General features: G+C 49.0%; 1 protein-coding gene across 1 annotated transcript in view; it reads left to right on the forward strand.

The window, feature by feature from the left end:
• The window catches only part of STAC (SH3 and cysteine rich domain), a 222,487-nt gene that overhangs the window by 44,778 nt on the left and 158,694 nt on the right, over nucleotides 1-19,015 (forward strand). The window contains exon 2 of the mRNA XM_053468144.1: nucleotides 3,241-3,514. Within this exon, the coding sequence (XP_053324119.1) occupies nucleotides 3,241-3,514 (274 nt within the window). The remainder of the gene's footprint in view (nucleotides 1-3,240; nucleotides 3,515-19,015) is intronic.

Raw genomic sequence — 19,015 nt, forward strand, 5'->3', positions numbered from 1 at the left:
CCAACATATATCATGGTTCGGGAGAATTAACACGCTCAAAATGGTGGTTTTACCCAACCTTTTATTTTTGTTCCAATCTCTCCCGATTCCCCGGGCCTTTTTTACTTCGGTACGGTCTATGTTTTTGCGATTTTTGTGGTCCAGGGGCCGTCCCAGGATTAAGTTCAACCTAAATTGGATGGGGAGGCGGGCCTTCCGGATCCCCGTCTGTACTACCAGGCATGTCATCTTTTGCAGGCCCTGGAATGGTCCCATCGACCTGCACATAAGTTGTGGATCAGTGTTGAGACCCAGGCAATTTCTGTACCGCTGTACCACCTTTTGTGGCTCCCGCGCCATCACTCCCGAGCTTTAGCTCGACATCATCCGTTTGTGAAGGCTACCCTACTCACGGTCCATTCACTGCATCTGACGCACTCCTTGATGTCGTATCCCTCGCCCCTGATGCCTATCAGAAATAATCCTGACTTTCCACAAGGACAGGTTGCTGGTCCTTTTTTGTCCACCGTGCTGACGGACCGGGCTCCGATCTCTGACTTCCTACTTAACGATGGAATATGACCCTTGACTTCGATTCTGCCGGACAGACCTCTTACTGCCCTAGACAATTTTCACTATCAATACTGAGTTTTTTCTCTAAGTCCTTACGAAAACATGCCATGACGCGTGCCCTTACTAATTTTGAGCTCTTGTGTATGAGGCCGTCCCTCCCTCCCCACGGCATTTCATTATATCAGCTGCTTCTACAGGACCACAACGCTGTTCCTTTACACTTCCAAGGCTTCTTTGAACAGGCGCTACAGATCTCTTTAAGTCCCAAGGATTGGGGAAACATTTTTCTCCTCACCCATAAAAGCTCACGTAGTACAAAACTGCAGGAAACCTCTTACAAGCTTTTGACCCGTTGGTATAGGTCCCCTGATATACTTCATGCTGCTTTCCCAAATTTGCCTGATACATGTTGAAGATGCGGCTCGGGGGTAGGTTCACTTTTTCATCTCTGGTGGGAGTGTCCGGGGATAGTCCCATTTTGGCGTCAGATCCACTCGCTCCTGCCCCGGTTCACGGACCTTCAAATACCATTCTCACCTGCTTTCTTCCTTTTACATCATACTGACCAATTGGTCGCTAGTTATAAGAAATCGATAGTGCCTCATCTTCTCAATGCCGCGAAAGCCTTGATACCGCTCCACTGGAAGGACCCTTTGCCTCCTTCTTTTAGAGAGTGGATCTTGAACGTGGAATAGATTAGGTCTCTGGAGGAACTAGCCATGTCCTCTGATGATCAGTGAGAGGTACAGGAAGATGTGGTATTATTGGATGTTCGGGCTCTCTTGGAGTCGTGAGTGGTCGTTTGATGGGTGGGGCGCTCTGCTGGTCCGTGGAGGTATGGGAGCGCTCATCCTCCTCCAAACACAGCGAGTTGAGTTGATGCCAAATAGCTCGATTTTGGTCTCATCTGACCACAACACTTTCACCCATTTCTCCTCTGAATCATTCAGATGTTCATTGGCAAAAGTTAGACAGGCCTGTGCTTTCTTGAGCAGGGGGACCTTGTGGGCGCTGCAGGATTTTAATCCTTCACAGCATAGTGTGTTACTAATTGTTTTCTTGGTGACTATGGTCCCAGCCACCTTGAGATCATTATCAAGATCCTCCCATGTAGTTCTGGGCTGATTCCTCCCCGTTCTCATGATCATTGAAACTCCACGAGGTGACATCTTGCATAGAGCCCCAGACCGTGGGGGATTTACAGTTATTTTGTATTTCTTCCATTTGCTAATTGTCGCACCAACTGTTGTCACCTTCTCACCAAGCTGCTTGGTGATGGTCTTGTAGTCCATTCCAGCCTTGTGTAAGTCTACAATCTTGTCCCTGACATCCTTGGGCAGCTCTTTGGGTAAGAGTTTGGCATCTGATTGATTGATTGCTTCTGCGGACAGGTGTCTTTTATTAAGATAACAAGCTGAGATTAGGAGCACTCCCGTTACCTGTATAAAAGACACCTGGGAGCCAGACATCTTGCTGATTGATAGGGGATCAAATACTTTTTTCACTGAGTAAAATGCAAATCAATTTATAATTTATTTGAAATGTGTTATTCTGGATTTTTTGTTATTCTGTCTCTCACTGTTCATATAAACCTACCATTAAAATTATAGACTGATCATGGTGTTGTCAGTGGGCAAACATACAAAATCAGCAGGGGATCAAATCATTTTTTCCTTCACTGTACCTACCTTCTTATCACCCTTCAATGAAGAGAAAATATTTCAGCTCCATCATGATTTGTGACTAGCCTGTTTGTCCTTCCTCTCTGCAGCATTATCGCCAGCCTGGTGTGGTAGTTACACGACAGTTTGGAAGCTCGATGCACACTCTCTCCCACGATTGGAGCAATGGCAAATGTTTCACCCTGTTGTGGAAGTACTACACCAGGCCAAAATATCTGCATATTTTCACAGAGAAACAAAGAAAGGAAAGCATTGACAGCCCTGCCTGTGCCTACTCCCAGCCCCCTTCCCACACAATAATATTTACCTATTTAGTGCATAGCTTTTCAGGGTGCCATGGAGGCTTATGAATTTACAGCTGATTATGGGGCTGGTGGGGGAGTAGTGCTTTGTTGTGTCTGCCTCCTCCCAGATTTGCCCTCTGCTACCACCCAGGAGCAGGAAGGGGTAGCTCTTCAGGACTGGGAACTTTCCAAGTATAGTAGCATGGAGACAAAATATATCAATACAAGAAATTAAACCTAGCAAGCAACATATGTAAAAGATATCCTGCTTTATGGACCCTGTCCCTGCTACAACACCAGAAAAACAGATTTTCTCTATCAATAATTTGGTTCTGATTTTTCTCCTAACTGCGTATCAGTCAGTTTTTTAAATGCACTGGTGTCCATAAAATGTAATACCACTTCAAGTATACTATAGCCCCTAATTTTGTATTTTTAATGACTTTTTGGTGTCCATTTTACCTGGATGCTGGTACAGCCACATACAAATGTGCCTATACAGAATAAAAAAAAACAATGCTATGAACAGGAATTTGAGAACGTGCTAAATAATCATAATCACAGCACTCTATATGATCAAATGTAGCGAAGATCTTAATATATATGTCAAGAAAAAATGTTTTTTTGGAACACAATTACTGATTTTGTTGTCAATACCATTGTCGAAAACAAGCACTTTTAACAAATAGAAGAAAAACAACTGTATTTGTTTTTCCTTACAGCTTCAGAAACTTAAGAAATCCCTTTCATTCAAGACAAAAACCATACGGAGTAAAAGTGCAGACAACTTTTTTCAGAGGACTAATAGTGACATGAAACTAAATGTGGAAATAGAAGCACAAGAATGTCCAACCAGCACAAGTCACATCCCAACCTCGCAAAGTCAACAATCTACTCCTACGAAAGAAACACAGCAGGCGGATAAAGCCCACATTTTCCAGGAGCATATTTTTAAAAAGCCTACGTTCTGTGATGTATGCAACCACATGATTGTAGGTAAGGTACATGCCCCACAACTGTCCCGATTTTGGAACTCTGTCCCGTCTATTCCTACCTATGTCCCGCTTTGCAGGAGCAGGGGAACGGTGAGTCGATAGCGGTACTCACCTTGGGTGCAGCTGCGAGGGGGCGCACAGCTGCCCGATTAGCAGTTGCAGGACTAGTTGAGAGATCACAACCCCCCTCCAGTTGGCTCAACATTAGGGAGCGTGAGGTCTGTCACTTCAAACCTCACTTTACTGTGCTCCCTAATCACTACGTGCCGCCAAATCATGCCGAGCGCCGGGATATGATGTTGTCCTCCGCACTCTGCATCAATAGCCGGTGCGTAGTGATGAGGGGGCAGTAAAGCGATGTCTGTCAATTCAGACCTTGTGCTTCCACCACAGGATAGAGGATGGAGGAAGAAGAATGAAGACAGAAGGATGGAGGATGGAAGAAGAGGTTATAAATGAGGACAATGGGCAGTGTATGTATGTATGTGTGTATGGGCAGGTGTGTGTAAGAGCAGTATAGGTATGTGTAAGCTGGTGTGTAAGGGCAGTGTATATGTATATATATGTGTGTGTAAGGGCAGTGTACGTGCATATGTGTGTGTAAAGGCAGGTGTGTAAGGGCAGTGTACGTGTATATGTGTGTGTGTAAGAGCAGTGTACTTGTATATGTGTGTTTGTGAGCAGGTATGTGTAAGGGTAGTATACGTGTATGTATGTGTGTGTAAGGGTAGTGTACCTGTATATGTGTGTATAAGGGCAGTGTACGTGTATATGTGTGTTTTGTTTTTTTCAAAATCGAGGTTTATTGAGGGTTTTTCAAAATTTCAAAAGGAGGAGGGAAGAGGACGGGGTACAGAAGAAAAAAAGGGGAGGGGGAGAGTAGGGGCAGGGGAGGGATACACGGAACCATCCATAGCAGTCAGTGTACAGAACAAGACATGGCACATCATACAATCATAGAGGCAAAATAACGAGAGTAGAGGCATGCATCCAAGGAGCAAATGAGACGCAACAAAGAACTAGACTAGGCGGCGCAGGGGCTGGACCGCGAGGAAACAAGGCACAATGCGGAAGCGACGCGGAAGGAAGCCTAAAAGGCGCCCCGGGCCACATAAGCGAGCCAGTGGAACCACGTGGCCGTGTATCTCTCTCTGCTGCAATGAAACAGCAGAGAGATCCTCAATGATCCTAATCTCTTCCACCCGGGACACCCAATCCCGGAGCGACGGGGACCGCGTTTGCTTCCATAACAAGGGAATGAGGCTCTTAGCAGCATCCAATAAATGGCGAACAACAGATTTCTTGTAACTAGAGACCGAGTGTGTAGTGTGATGTAACAGCATGGGCATGGCCCGAAACGGCGGGGGGGAATCAGAGAGCTCGGAGAGCACCCGGTGAACGTCTGACCAAAAGCCCCTAACGCCGGGGCAATCCCACCAGATGTGGAGCAATGAACCCCCGTCCTCCCCACATCGCCAGCATCTATCAGGGGTATTGGGGAACATAAGGTGGAGCCGCTGGGGCGTCCGGTACCAACGGGACAGAAGTTTGTAGTTCGTCTCCTGGGTTTTAGAAGCCCTGGAGCTTTTGTGTGTAAAGATAAAGATCCTCTCCCAGTCCGCATCCGTAAGGAGCACGTCACATTGGGATTCCCAGACCCGGCAGAAAGATGGCCTTGAGGCCTGGGCAGAGTCCAGAAGGAGCGAGTAGAGCAAGGAGACAGCCCCCTCCGGCGGGCGATCGCCAACACACCAGGACTCAAAGCGAGTCGGGTCCCTGTGCAGGCAGTGCTGATTAGGAAGGCGAGCAATATAGTGCGTCACTTGATGATGGGTAAAGCGCTCCAGCCATGTAGGGCCAGCACCCGAGAGCAACACCTCCAAGGTCAAAACACGACCACCCCTCAGGAGCCCCTGAATACGAACAGGCAAGGGCAGCCCCAGGAACCCTCGGTCGCCCCAGGTCCGCCCCGGCGCAAAGTCCGGATTGTCCCACAGGGGCAGCAAAGGCGAAGGCGACGAAGAGAACGGGGCACCACGGCCCACCGCCCTCCACACCGCCAAAGTCGCAGAGATAAAGGGGTGCGCGCTTACTCCGTGGCCTGTCCCGGGGCCCCAGACCGCATGCAACACCTTACCCCGCTCGGAGCCCAACTCTAGAGCCACCCAAGGTTTGGCGCGCGCAGGTGAGAGGTTCCAGTCTATGATCCGGAGGAGCTGGGTGGCCTGATAATATTTATGGAAATCCGGCAGCGCGAGCCCTCCCCCGGATTTGGAGCGGACCAGCTGCGAAAACTTCTGCCTAGGGCTCCTGCCCCCCCAAACGAAACCCGCGACTGCGCAACGGAGAGAGACAAAGAAATCTCGGGGTATCCGAATCGGTAAGGTCTGGAATAGATACAGGACCCGGGGCAACAAGTTCATTTTCACTACGTTGACCCGTCCCATCCATGAGAGGAAGAGAGGTGACCACCGCTTAAGGTCCTCCGCCAATCGGAGCAGTAAAGGGGTAAAGTTAGCACGAAAAAGATGGGCAGGGTCAGATGTCAGCCAAACCCCTAAATACTTCATCTGCCCCGGACACCAGCGAAAGGGAAAGCTAGAGGCAAGGTGCGGGACCTGAGGCGAGGGCACCGAGATGTTTAGTATCTCAGATTTAGAGAAGTTGATTTTCAAATTCGAGAGCTCCCCATAAGAGCGAAATTCCTCCAGAATGTTGGGCAAGGAAATTACCGGGCGATCGACCACAAAGAGGAGGTCATCCGCATAGGCGGCCACCTTGTGTTGCACGCCCCCAGCACTAAAGCCTAATATGTCGGGATTGGAGCGGATGGCTTCAAGGAAGGGCTCCAAGGTGAGAACGAACAACAGAGGGGATAAGGGACAACCCTGCCTCGTACCATTCCCGATCGAGACCGGGGGTGAGAGAACGCCATTGACCCGAACGCGGGCTGTGGGGGAGTCATAAAGGGCCGAAACCCACTTCAACATGGCAGGGCCCAGCCCCTGGTGATGCAGAGTAGCGTGCAGAAACGTCCAGTCCACCCTGTCGAATGCTTTTTCAGCATCGGTGGACAGGAGCAGAATGTGGCGAGCCTCCGCCCGCGCCCTGTGGACGATATTCAAAAGGCGAATAGTGTTATCACGGGCCTCACGGCGGGGAACGAACCCCGCCTGGTCCGGGTGGACCAGATGGGGAAGGAAGCGAGCCAGTCGCAGCGCAATGGTCTTGGCAAGAAGCTTAAGGTCGGCATTCAGTAACGAAATAGGCCTGTAGCTCTGACAGAGGCAGGGGTCCTTGCCCTCCTTAAGCAGCACCGTAACTGTGGCCGCCAACGTCTGGGGGGGAATCCTATGACCCTCCTGAATGGAATTGACAGCTCTAAGGAAATGGGGAAGGAGCCTCTCAGAGAAAGTCCTATAGTACCCCAAAGGCAACCTGTCCGGACCCGGGCATTTCCCACTCTGGGAAGCCTTCAGAGCCGCGGAGAGCTCCTCAGCAGAGATCGGCTCCTCGAGCGAGGCTGCCTCGTCAGGAGCGAGTTTGCGCTTAATGTGACGGGAGAGATACCGATGGAGCAACTCGTGCCTGGCCGGCGAGCCTAAAGGGGACCCCGGTTGGCGAATATTATAGAGGGACGTGTAGTAGGCGTGGAACGCCTCCACTATTTTGGAGGGAAAGGGGGACACTGCGCCAGCAGCCGTCTTAATCCTATGTATATGTGTGAGCCTTTTATGCGGATTCAGCGTCCGCGCCAGGAGCCTACCACACTTGTTGCCATGCTCCTGAAAAAAACGACGATTGTACAGCGAAGCCCGCCGGAAACGAGAGTTCAAAACGTCCGCAAGGTGGCCCCTTAGGGAGGACAGCTCTCCGTACGAAGCATCAGAGAGGGTGTGTTTGTGAATGGATTCCAGGTGCGCGATGCGTGAGGTGAGGCGCTCTATCTCCTGGGCGCTAGCCCTCTTTCGCTGCGCCCCATGCTGTATAAAAAATCCCCGAATCACACATTTGTGAGCCTCCCAGACAACCAGAGGGGGCGTCTCCTGCGCAGAGTTCTCGCTAAAGTACCGTTCTAGCTCTAACCCCGTCTGCGCCACCAAAGTCTCGTCTAGCAAAAAGGAGTCATTGAGCCTCCACGTCCACTCCCTAGGCTTAGATAGAGGAGAAGTCAGAGATAAGCAGACAGGGGAATGGTCCGACCACGTCATCGGCAAAATCGTGCAAAACAATAAGAGGTCAAGATGGGACTGGGAGAGGAAAATGTAATCTATCCGGGAATACCGGTTATGAGGTGCGGAATAGAAAGTGTAGTCGCGGGCCTCCGGGTTTAGGGCACGCCAACCATCGACCAGGCGGAGCTCCGCAAGGGATTTACGCACGGAGCGCAACTGGTTCTCCGGGGTACTACAGGTACCAGAGGAAGTATCGAAGCGAGGAACCAGAGGGACATTCAAGTCGCCGCCGACTAGCAGGATGCCTTCGCTAAACTCAGAGAGTAGGGATCTAAAGGAGCGGAGGGCGGCGTGTTGGCTCCTATTAGGGAGATAGATGCTGGCGAATGTGTACATGACCCCAGAAATGAGACCCTTCACGACAGTGTATCTACCGGATTCATCCAGGAGAGTGCCCTTGAGCTCAAAGGGCACAGATCTAGCGAACAAGACAGCAGTCCCCTTGGCCTTGGCCTCTGGGTTATTGCTAAAAAAGCCAGTGGGGAAATGCCTGTCCTGAAGGCTAGGGGCCTGTCCCTCTTTAAAGTGCGTTTCCTGCACAAAAACTACCGAGGCCCTATGGGAGCGAAATTCCCTGAGAGCCCTCGACCGCTTCTCAGGAAGATTAAGGCCCTTGGCGTTTACCGAGTAAAGGGTCAACGGAGTCGGACGACAGGCCATCAATGTAAGGATGAGACCCAGCCCCCCAGAGAAAGGGGGAAAGGGAAAAGGAGAGGAAAGAAAAGCAAGAGGAAGGAGGAAAAGTAGGAGAGGATGAAAACAGGGACAGGGGAGAGGGTAAAGGAGTAGTAGGGAGAATGTGTCGCGTACTGGTAGGAAACCTGCGCCTCAGCCGAGGGAGACAGGACCACCAGTATCGAGTGTGGTGACACCAAAGCCCCGCGGGGCAAGTGAGGCTAGGAGACAAAGAAGTGAACGTTGCAGCAGCAACAACGTAACAGTGAGTAACAAATAAAGTAGTGTGCGAGGAACACACCACCCGCACAGTAGAACAATCGCGGACATTATAACGCCAGCATGTATAACGAAAGCAGACACCGTGATGCTTGAGAGTATAGAAAGTGGTACGATATTAACAGACCAGAAAACAGCATCAAGTGGACAGTGCATAGGTCGACATGGTACATGAAACGAACAAACCAATAAATCTGACCATAGTGGGCCGGAGGGTCCAGCAGAGCGTAGCGGTACCCCGGCGGTGGGAAAAAAAAAAAAAAAAAAAATAATAATAATAATATATGTATAGAAATAATATACAGAAGTGTGAGTGAGTGCGTGCAGAGAAAGCTGCGGCCATAGACTACAGGAAAGCACGACTTCCCAGAGGCCTAGAGAGCCATTCGTGTCAATAGAGGGGGGGGTCAGGAAAACAAAAACAAGACGGTACAAAACATAACGCCGGGATCCCCCGGGCTTCAGTAGCGGCAGGCCCGAAATAGAACACTCAAAACAAAAAAAAACAAAAAAACAGAAATACCACAAAACAAGAAGGCAAACAAAGCGTTGGCTCACGTGGGCCATGTGAATACATGGCAGGCAGTGTCCTAAACACGGCGAGGCCCGACGGGGAGAGTCCCAAAAACGACAGCGGTGGCGGTCACGACGGGCAGGCTGGCACCCGCAAAGCAGGGAAGCGAAGTCCCGAAAACAAAGTCCAGCCAGCTTCGAGCGCCTCGCCGCCGGAGCGGCCCGAGAGTAGGACCCATCAATCCTCTGGTGGTCGGGGACGATCCGCACCGTCGCGTCGAGCGGGACCTGTGCGTCGGTCACCTCCTGCCCTGCCGTGGAGACGCGGCGTCCTGGGTCCCGGGTCCCTGTTGAGCCAGTCGTCCGTTTCGATCGCCGGCAGGTCCAGGGCCCGGAGAAACGGTGGTACATCCGCGGGGGTCCGCACAGTGGCCGTCGTAGCACCGTTGCGAGCCACTAGGGCGAAGGGGTGCCCCCAGCGGTAGGCGATCTTGCGTTCCTGCAGAACCGTTGTAACCGGACGGAGAGCCCTCCTGGCCTGGAGCGTATATCGGGAGAGGTCCTGATACAGGGAAATCTTATGGCTCTCAAAGGACCAAAATCGTTGGGCCCTTGCCTTCGCCATAATCTCCTCCTTGAGCGCGTAGCTATGAAGGCAGCAAATTATGTCCCTAGGAGGATCCCCGGGGCCCCCTCCGTACCTCAGGGCTCTATGAGCCCGGTCGAACTTGATGGGCTTGTCATCGGGGCCGTCGGGCCTGCCCAAAATCGAGGAGAAGAGGGAGTTTTGGATGCGCTTGAGGTCCTCAGGTCGTTCGCCCTCCAGTAATCCCCGCACTCGAATGTTGGACCTCCGGCCCCGGTTGTCCAGGTCCTCCAGGTGGGAGAACAGCGCAGCGAGTTGCGAGGAGCAGGACCGTTGGAAGGTAGCAAACCGGCGGTCCACATCCCGTGCCCGGGCCTCAGTAGCAGAGAGCCTTGTATCGAGGCGCGAAATGTCCGCCCGCATGGCCGTAACCTCGATGCGAACCGTCTCCTTCACCTCGGCAACCAGGAGGCTGAAGTCGTCCTTCGTCGGCAGCGACGCAGGTTCAGGTGGATCTTCCGTGCGTTGCGGGGAAGGGCAGCCCTCCGACGATTGAGAGCACGTGGGGGTCAGCGCCATGACAGGCCCCTCCGGCTCCGAGTGCAGAAGGGCCGGGGGATGAAAATATTCCCGGAGGGACGCCGGCGGATGCCTGCTGCTGGTCCCCGGCGTAGCTGGCTCAGTGGGAGCCTTCTTGTTTCGTCCCATGTCAGGCGGAACAGACGTTAAGCAGCGAATATAAGAGCGGGTGGCGCGGAGCTCTCAGACTATGCGGCCATCTTCCTCGCCTGGCTAACCACGCCCCCATATGTGTGTTTTGTGAGCAGGTGTGTAAGGGCAGTGTAGTGTAAGTGTGTGTGTGTGTGTGTAAGGGCAGTGTACGTGTATATGTGTGTTTGTGAGCAGGTGTGTATAAGGACAGTGTACGTGTATATGTGTGTGTGAGGGCAGTGTATATGTGTGTAAGGGCAGTGTATATGTGTGTTTGTGAACAGGTGTGTGTAAGGCCTGTGTATGTGTGTGTGTGTAAGGGCAGTATACGTGTATATGTGTGTAAGGGCAGTGCATATGTGTGTTTGTGAACAGGTGTGTGTAAGGGCAGTGTGTGTGTATATGTGTGTTTATGGGCAGGTGTGTGTAAAGGCAGTGTGTAAGGGCCCTGGCATCTGCAGCTTTACTGTTAACTGCGCTTCCCATGATGCTCAGCCAGCATCGTGGAAATAGTATGTCTGGCTGAGCCTCATGTGAACTGTAGTTAACAGCAGACGATGTGACAGGTGATAGTTGTGGATTACAACTCCCATGATGCCTAGTCATGGTGGACACCATGACTGGGCATCAAGGGAATTGTAATTCACAGCTAACATCTGCAGCTTTATCTACAGTTAACTGCACTTCCCATGATGCTCAGCCAGCATCATGGAAGTAGTATATCTGGCTGAGCCTCATGGGAATTCAATTCAATGTGTTGGTTTTTTTTAATATGCATAACTGTCAGCATGTTTTAAGTAGTGATGCAAGTGCAACATTGTAAAGTGGAATTGCTTAAATTTTTTTAAATCGCATGAGAGTGATTTAAAAAAAAAAAAAAGTGTCCCTCTTTTACATTTTCAAATGTTGGGAGGTATGAAGGTATAGGACCTATCACCAGACTCCCCACAATAAAAAAAAATACATAAATATGAGAAACCGGGGAGGGCAGAGTGGCAGTATATATATCGGGGGAGGGCAGAGTGGCAGTAGATATCGGGGGAGGGCAAAGTGGCAGCATATCTCAGGAGAGGGCAGAGTGGCAGCATATCTATCTATTCTATGGTTTTTTTTACAAAGAAAAAAATTTCTTTAGAAAAGCACCTAATTTTTAGGGTGCGGACAATATTCGGGTGCGGCCTATAATCGAGCCAATACAGTATATTAACATTGTTATAATTTTTTTTGTCCAATTTTGGCGTGTTACTTACTTTTATGTAAGTGGGTTATTTTTTGGGGGGTGTGCGGGGGGGTCATTTTCGGTTTCGACTTCGGCCAAGTGAATGCTGAATTTTCGGTTTCGGTCCAGAATTTTCATTTTGGTGCTTCCCTACTTGAAAACCCATCCTTTTGAGAAAAAAAAAAAGAAAGAGTTGTCTTAGTGCGAGACTGCACTCCAGTTCAGAAAAAATAATAGCGATATAAGTAAAAGAAAAGAGTTCTGCTTTATCTGCTATCTTATATACCACTTTAACACTAGCTAATATGAATTACAAATTATTTTACTCAGGCAGGTCTGTTGGCTAAGATGTGAATGCGCCCCAACTTGGCAAAGTGTATGAGTATGCAGTAGTCCAGCATACAAATTCCCTAATGCCAGCTTACAAAAAATCACTCTTAAATTGCACACCCTCGACTTAATGAGTCAAGTTGTTGTGCATAATAAAAACAAGTTTTTAGTTGCTTACAAGTTTCAAATATGAGTTTGCGCTAACTCGCGTACTTCCACCATGCACTCATCCAGTGTCCCTCCCGTGCTCGGTGAAAAAGTTGGTAAATGGGATAAGCTTATAGGAACGCTCGGGGAATCATATGCACTTTAATGCATATGATAGCTGCAAATGCATGAGTAGATTCTGCAGAACATACATTTACCCTTTCAACACCCTTTCACCACCCTTTTCACATGAGATAAATCATATGACCAAACTGACCACCACACTAATATGAGCTTGTTAAACATCCCATTTCATTAGCATTAATATGGAGTTTCAGCTATTACAACCTCCACTCTTCTGGGAAGGCTCTCCAAAAGATTTTGGAGTGTGCCTATTGGAATTTGTACCTGTTCAGCCTAAGGAGCATTTTAAGGTCAGGCGCTGATGTTGGACAAGAAGCCCTGGCTCGCAATCTGCATTCCAATGTATCCCAGATACGTTCCCTGTGAAGGCCACTCAAGTTCCTCCACACCAAACTTGTGTCTTTATGGATCTTGCTTTATGCACAGGGACACAGTCATGTTAAAATGAAAAATGCCTTCTCCAAACTGGTACCACAAAGTTGAAAGCATACAGTTGTCTAAAATGTCTTTGTATGGCATAACAATAATGTTACCCATCACGGGAACTAAGGGACATAACACAACCCTTAAAAAAACATCACCAGACCATTATCCCTCCTTTACCAAATCTTACAATAGGCACTATGCATTCCTATAAGTAGCATTCTCTTGGCATTTGTCAAACCCAAATTTTTTCATCACTCCAGTGAACACTTTATCGATATTTCAGAGTTAGCAAATACAATTGTGATCAAACGTTTGCATACCCTTGGAGAATTGGTCATATATGTACCATTTTTAAAGAAAACAAGAGTAAGCAGGCAAAACACACTTGTTTTATTTCTTATGGGATTCATATTCAACTGTTGGTTATAACAGAATGGCGCAATCATAAAAAAATGAAGTGACCTCTGTTCAAAAGTCTGCATACCCTTAGTTCTAAATAGACTTGGGCGCCAGCCAACTCTTGGTGGGGAGAAAAATCTTTGTATTCCACTAATATTTGCCCATTCCTGGGTTCGGGGTTAATACGGGGTTAACGCGGTACGCAGCAGCTTTGGCGCCAGGATTTTAAAGGTCCGTACAAGCAGCTCTATTGGTCGCAGCTTTTCTTCATTGGTTGATGTGAGATGAGCCCCCTGCCGGCGACCAATAGAGTCACTCGTACGGACCTTTAAAGTACTCCTGGTGCCAAAACTCAGCCTGGGGAGACCATTGGTCTGCCTGCTCCAGGAGTTAAAGGTCCATACGAGCGACCAATAGAGTCGCTCGTTCGGACCTTTAACTCCTGACGGTGAAGGAGTGGGCAGTTGGCGACCCGCTTACCTGTTTCAACCCCAGGGCAAAGCATCCAAACACTGTCAGTCCTTGACGTTTGGCAGCTGACTCCCAGAGCTGAAACACTGGGCCCTAGTGTAAGCTGGCTACTTTCCAAGCTAAGAGATGGGTACCCCAACTTGGGCAGAAAAGCAATCTGCTCCATCAGATGAGGTGCCATGTGTGAGCGCTATATTTCCAATCATAGAAAACACGTGCTCACTTTGAACAGTGGTTGGGGGACATGATAGTAGCTGCTGCGCACCCCTGAGAGTGCAGGCCACACATTATTCTTTTCATCCTAGTAGCTAAGTGGGTCAACATTAGGTGCAGAAGGAACTTCACAGAGGTAAAGTTTGACCATTTTAGCAGCACTACTCTCCTTTCTGCTGCTAGCTCTGTCAGCGGGGCCGACTATACTCCCAAGTGCCTCTTCCCAAAACGCAGCCCCTCTACTCAGCCCAAAACGCAGCCCCTCTACTAGCAGCTGTGTTTGCTGCTGCCGCTGCTGCTGATAGGAGTAGCAGACAATAATCATCCTCCTGCACCTCTCCCGCTTTGGACAGCATTCCCCTTTTCCACTGCCAGTCACGCCATTGGATCAATTGTTCCTGGTAGCTACTAAAAACATTCAATTTGATTGCTAGCTTTCCCTTAATCCTTGGATCGCAAAGGCATGCTAGCATTATTTCAGGACTTCAGCTTCCTGACAATGGCTGCTACGTCAGGATGTAGAGTGCCACCTTGAACAGCCTCACGGTTTTCAAGGAACACATCCATCTTGCTGTCTAGATGGGAGAACACTGGGATTACCTGGCCCAGACTGGCAGTGTTTAAGCGATCACTGTCCAATCCTCCCTATTCAATGAAGATGTAATCCCAATGTTGTGCTCTGATGCAAGATTGTGGATTGTCTTCTGCTGCTCCAAAATCCTCTCCAGCATATCTAAAGTGGAGTTCTACGGCATACCCACATCTTCCCTCAAAATTTGGCTAGCCTTAACACTGTGGTGGAAGTGCCCAGCAATCTTCCTACAGCGTGACAGAACTACTGCTGCTAAATTACTTTCTTCTGCCATGGGTGCCTTGATTATAAAATGGATGATGTGCGCTGCACAACGCACACCAACAACATGATCATCTCGCAGTACTTTCACCATGTTTGCACCTTCGTCAGTTACCACAGATCCCACTTCAACATTGGTGTCGCCTCGGCTCCCACCCAAAGAGAAAACATTTTCCTAATTGTATGCAGAATATTTTTGGAAGTGTGCTTTGCATCCATCACTTCTGCATGGAGAAGGAATGATCGGTAGCCTGCTGCAGCAGCAGCTTCCTTAGACTCACCAGGCTGCCCCCAGTGTGCCGTCAAGGAAATAATTGACCTCCTGGAGTGGTATGCCCCAAATTCTTTCAGGGTGGGCTAGACATGTTGCAATGCTCAAACCTACCTTGATCTTTGGCTGCCAGCACTAGCTGTAGCTGCTATTGGGGTTTTTCCACTCTCTCTGGAGATGGTACTAGTTGGTGTAGTAGTACCATGGCCACCAGCTATGCTGCCTGCCCTACGTTTTTATGCCTCTTTCCCCAATAACACAGCATTATGTTGAGTGCTGAGGTGATGCTTCATCGGAGCACTGGTGAAATGTCCAGACACTTTCCCTCTGCTGATTAGCTTCCCACAATGTTTGCACTTTCCATAGAGCCCTTCTTCTACACTTTCATACTGCTCCCAAATTGGGTCGTGGAGAGCCTTGGACTCTGCCATTTTAGTTGCTGCTTCTACTGCTCTGGGTGGATAAGCAGCCGCAGGACTAGTGCTGCAAACATTGGGAGATGGCACACTAATCTCACTCTCCGTCTCTAGGCTCTCTACACTGCTACTGACAGTGGTTGCTCAGCAGCACTACACAGTTGACAGTTTCACAGAATCACTGAAAAAAAACCTACTTCAGCAAGAGTACACTGTGAGAAGTGGCAGGCTGAGGCTATTACCAGTCTCACACAGAACAATCTCTCCTCTCTCTGTAATGCTCTAAAGCAGCACAGCAGTGTCGCAAAAGCAGTCACAGCAGAAATAAATAGATCTCATGCAAGCTGTGCTTTTATAAAGGCTATTTTTTTGCTATTTCAAAAAAATGCAGCACATACATTGGACGAGCCCTCAGCATGATGTCACAAGAGTGAGCTGATTGGACAAAAGAAGATCAGTTCACTCGCTCGCTCAATCATTGTCGGACGCGCCGCGAAAACGAAGACAAACACGAAGAAACTAAGAATTATGCGTCTTGGCTTCGTGTACGTTTTTGCCACCGCCATGTTCTTTTCTTCAGTATTCGGTTTGAACAACAAAAACGCGTTTTCATGTCTGTCTGAATACGAATGCACAAGTCCAATTCTTAATACTGTTTATTGCCCCCTTTAGCATCTATGACAGTGTGCAGTATTTTGTAATAGTTGTCTATGAGGCTCCAATTACTTGCAGGGGGTATAGCTGCCCATTCGTCATGGCAAAATGCCTCCAGGTCATGCAAAGTCTTTGGTCGTCTTGCATGAACCGCAGAGTGGCTCTATGATATTAAGGTCAGGAGAGTGTAAAGCCCACTCCAGAGAAGTCACCTTTTTCTGCTGTAACCACTGGAGGGTCAAGTTGGGCTTGTGCTTAGGGTCATTGTCGTGCTAGAAAGTGCAAGAGGGTCCCATGTGCAACTTTCGTGCGGAAGAATGCAAATTGTCTGCCAGCATTTTCTGATAACATGCTGCATTCATCTTGCCATCAATTTTCACAAGGTTTCCTGTGCCTTTAGAGATCACACACCCCAAAACATCAGTGCGCCACCACCATGCTTCACATCGGGGATGGTGTTCTTTTCGCTATAAGCCTGGTCGACCCCTCTTCAAACATAGCGCGTATGTTTGTGACCATAAAGCCCAATTTTAGTCCCTCCACTCCAAATTACTAATTTTGTGGCATTGGCACAGTAAAGGGTTCTTTCTAGTGATTCAACCATGCATCTCATTTTTGTTCAAGTATCATCGTATTGTGCTCCTTGAAACAACTACACTGTCTTTTTCCAGAACAGTCTGTATTTCTCCTGGGGTTATGGGGTTACCTGTGGGTTTTTCTTTGTATTCCGAAAATGGCAGTTGTGGCTGAAATCTTTCTTGGTCTGCCGGACCTTGGCTTTGAGATCCACAAAATTCTACTTAATACGTGTACTGACTGATGTTTTCAAAGCTTTTTATATCCTTTTCCATCTTTGTAAACGTAAGGGTCCCGCCCGTCCGGTCCGGCAGGTCCAGCGCTGTTCGCGGCGCCTCCTCCTCCTCCCATATATCCTTTTCCATCTTTGTAAACGTAAGGGTCCCGCCCGTCCGTACCTAAGGGTCCGGTCCGGCAGGTCCAGCGCTGTTCGCGGCGCCTCCTCCTCCTCCCATATATCCTTTTCCATCTTTGTAAACGTAAGGGTCCCGCCCGTCCGTACCTAAGGGTCCGGTCCGGCAGGTCCAGCGCTGTTCGCGGCGCCTCCTCCTCCTCCCTTCGCGCGCGTGCGCGTCACAACAAAACTTTATGCGTTCCCTGCCGCGGACGGCAGGGAACGCGCCTGAGTGACGTCACGCACGTAGGTTAATCTTGAACAAACCTGGTCTGGTACACAAAGGGTCAATCTCATACAAGCCGGGTCTGGTAGATAAAGGGTCAATCTCATACAAAGCCGGGTCTGGTACACAAAGGGTAAATCTTGAACAAGCCGGGTCTGGTACACAAAGGGTCAATCTCATACAAAGCCGGGTCTGGTACACGAAAGGTGTACCAAACTCTAGGGTTCCCTACATAATAACTGAGCCCCTATGGAGTCCGCAGGAGTAGCAGACGCCATTTCTGGCATTTTTGCCCTTTCTCAACAACTGGCCTCCACGAACCAGTCTCTCCAGGAAATGCATTCTGATCATAATCAGTTGCGTCAACAAGTCCACCACCTGCAGATGCAGCAAAATACCTCACCAGAGCCAGCACCGGTACCCCCGCCACCAGTCCTCGAGGGAGCTACTGCTCAGGAACCACAGGTTCCCTTACCAGAGAGATTTTCGGGGGACCGCAAGAAATATTGTACCTTCATCACCTCGTGTCAGATCCTATTCAATCTCAAGCCTCGGACCTACTCCTCTGATTATGTCAACGTCCATACTGTCATCTCTTTTCTGTCTGAAGAACCGGAGTTGTGGGCTCACCATTTACTTCACAGTCAAAGCTCTCTCCTTGATTCCTGGTCATCTTTCCGTCAAGCTATGGACACTCTTTATGACGACCCGTACTGAGTTTCTTCTGCTACTGCCTCTCTACGTTCTCTCAGACAAGGAAGAAGACCCGTAGAGGATTATATTGCAGAATTCCGGCGTATAGCTCTAGAAACCTCATGGAATGAACCCACACTTCATGATCAATTCCGCTGGGGACTTTCTGATACCATTAAAGATGAGTTGGCACGTACGTCTATCCCTCCTGTGCTTGAGTACTTCATCAAAATGGTTACGCAAATTGACCGCCGTTTTAGAGAACGACGCCAAGAACGTCAAGCCTCTACTTCTTTCTGGACTCCTAGTCGTACCGTACCTGTGACCCCAACATCACTTCCACCGGAGGAACCTATGCAAATAGGCATCGTCAGAGGTCCTCTATCACCTTCAGAGAAGGAGCGACGCAGAACCATGGGACTGTGTATGTATTGTAGCAGGTCAGGTCACCTGTTTAAAGACTGCTGATCCCGCAACCGCTTCCCCAAGGGTAAGAACTCTGCCGGTCACCTGTACAATTATACTGAAAAAGCTCCATGTTCTTCATCTCACTTGTCACTTTCTGTGTCTCTACAGTGGAATAAAGAATCTGTATTCCTATCAGCTATGGTGGACTTCGCCTTCCCTGCATACACACCGTGACCACGTGTGTCAAGTTCTCAGCAGACTCAGACAAAATGGACTCTATGCCAAACTCGAAAAATGTGTATTCGAGGTCCAAACTATCGAATTTTTGGGGTACATACTCTCTCCCAACAGTATCCGGATGGACCCCAGGAAAGTCACTTCCATACTCCATTGGCCTGCTCCCACGGACTGCAAAGGTGTACAAAGATTTGTGGGATTTGCGAACTGTTATCGTAAGTTTATCCGTGACTTTTCCAAACATATACAACTTCTCTTACAGCCTCATATACAGCCCTTACTTCAAAGAAGATCCCATTTCTCTGGAACGAAGCGGCACAACGAGCATTTTACTTTTTAAAGAACAAATTCATCTCTGCACCTATCCTCAAGCTTCTGATTCCTCATCACCCATACACCTTGGAGGTAGATGCCTCCGACACAGCG

Source organism: Spea bombifrons, chromosome 5 (assembly GCF_027358695.1).
Source record: "Spea bombifrons isolate aSpeBom1 chromosome 5, aSpeBom1.2.pri, whole genome shotgun sequence".
Taxonomy (NCBI): domain Eukaryota; kingdom Metazoa; phylum Chordata; class Amphibia; order Anura; family Pelobatidae; genus Spea; species Spea bombifrons.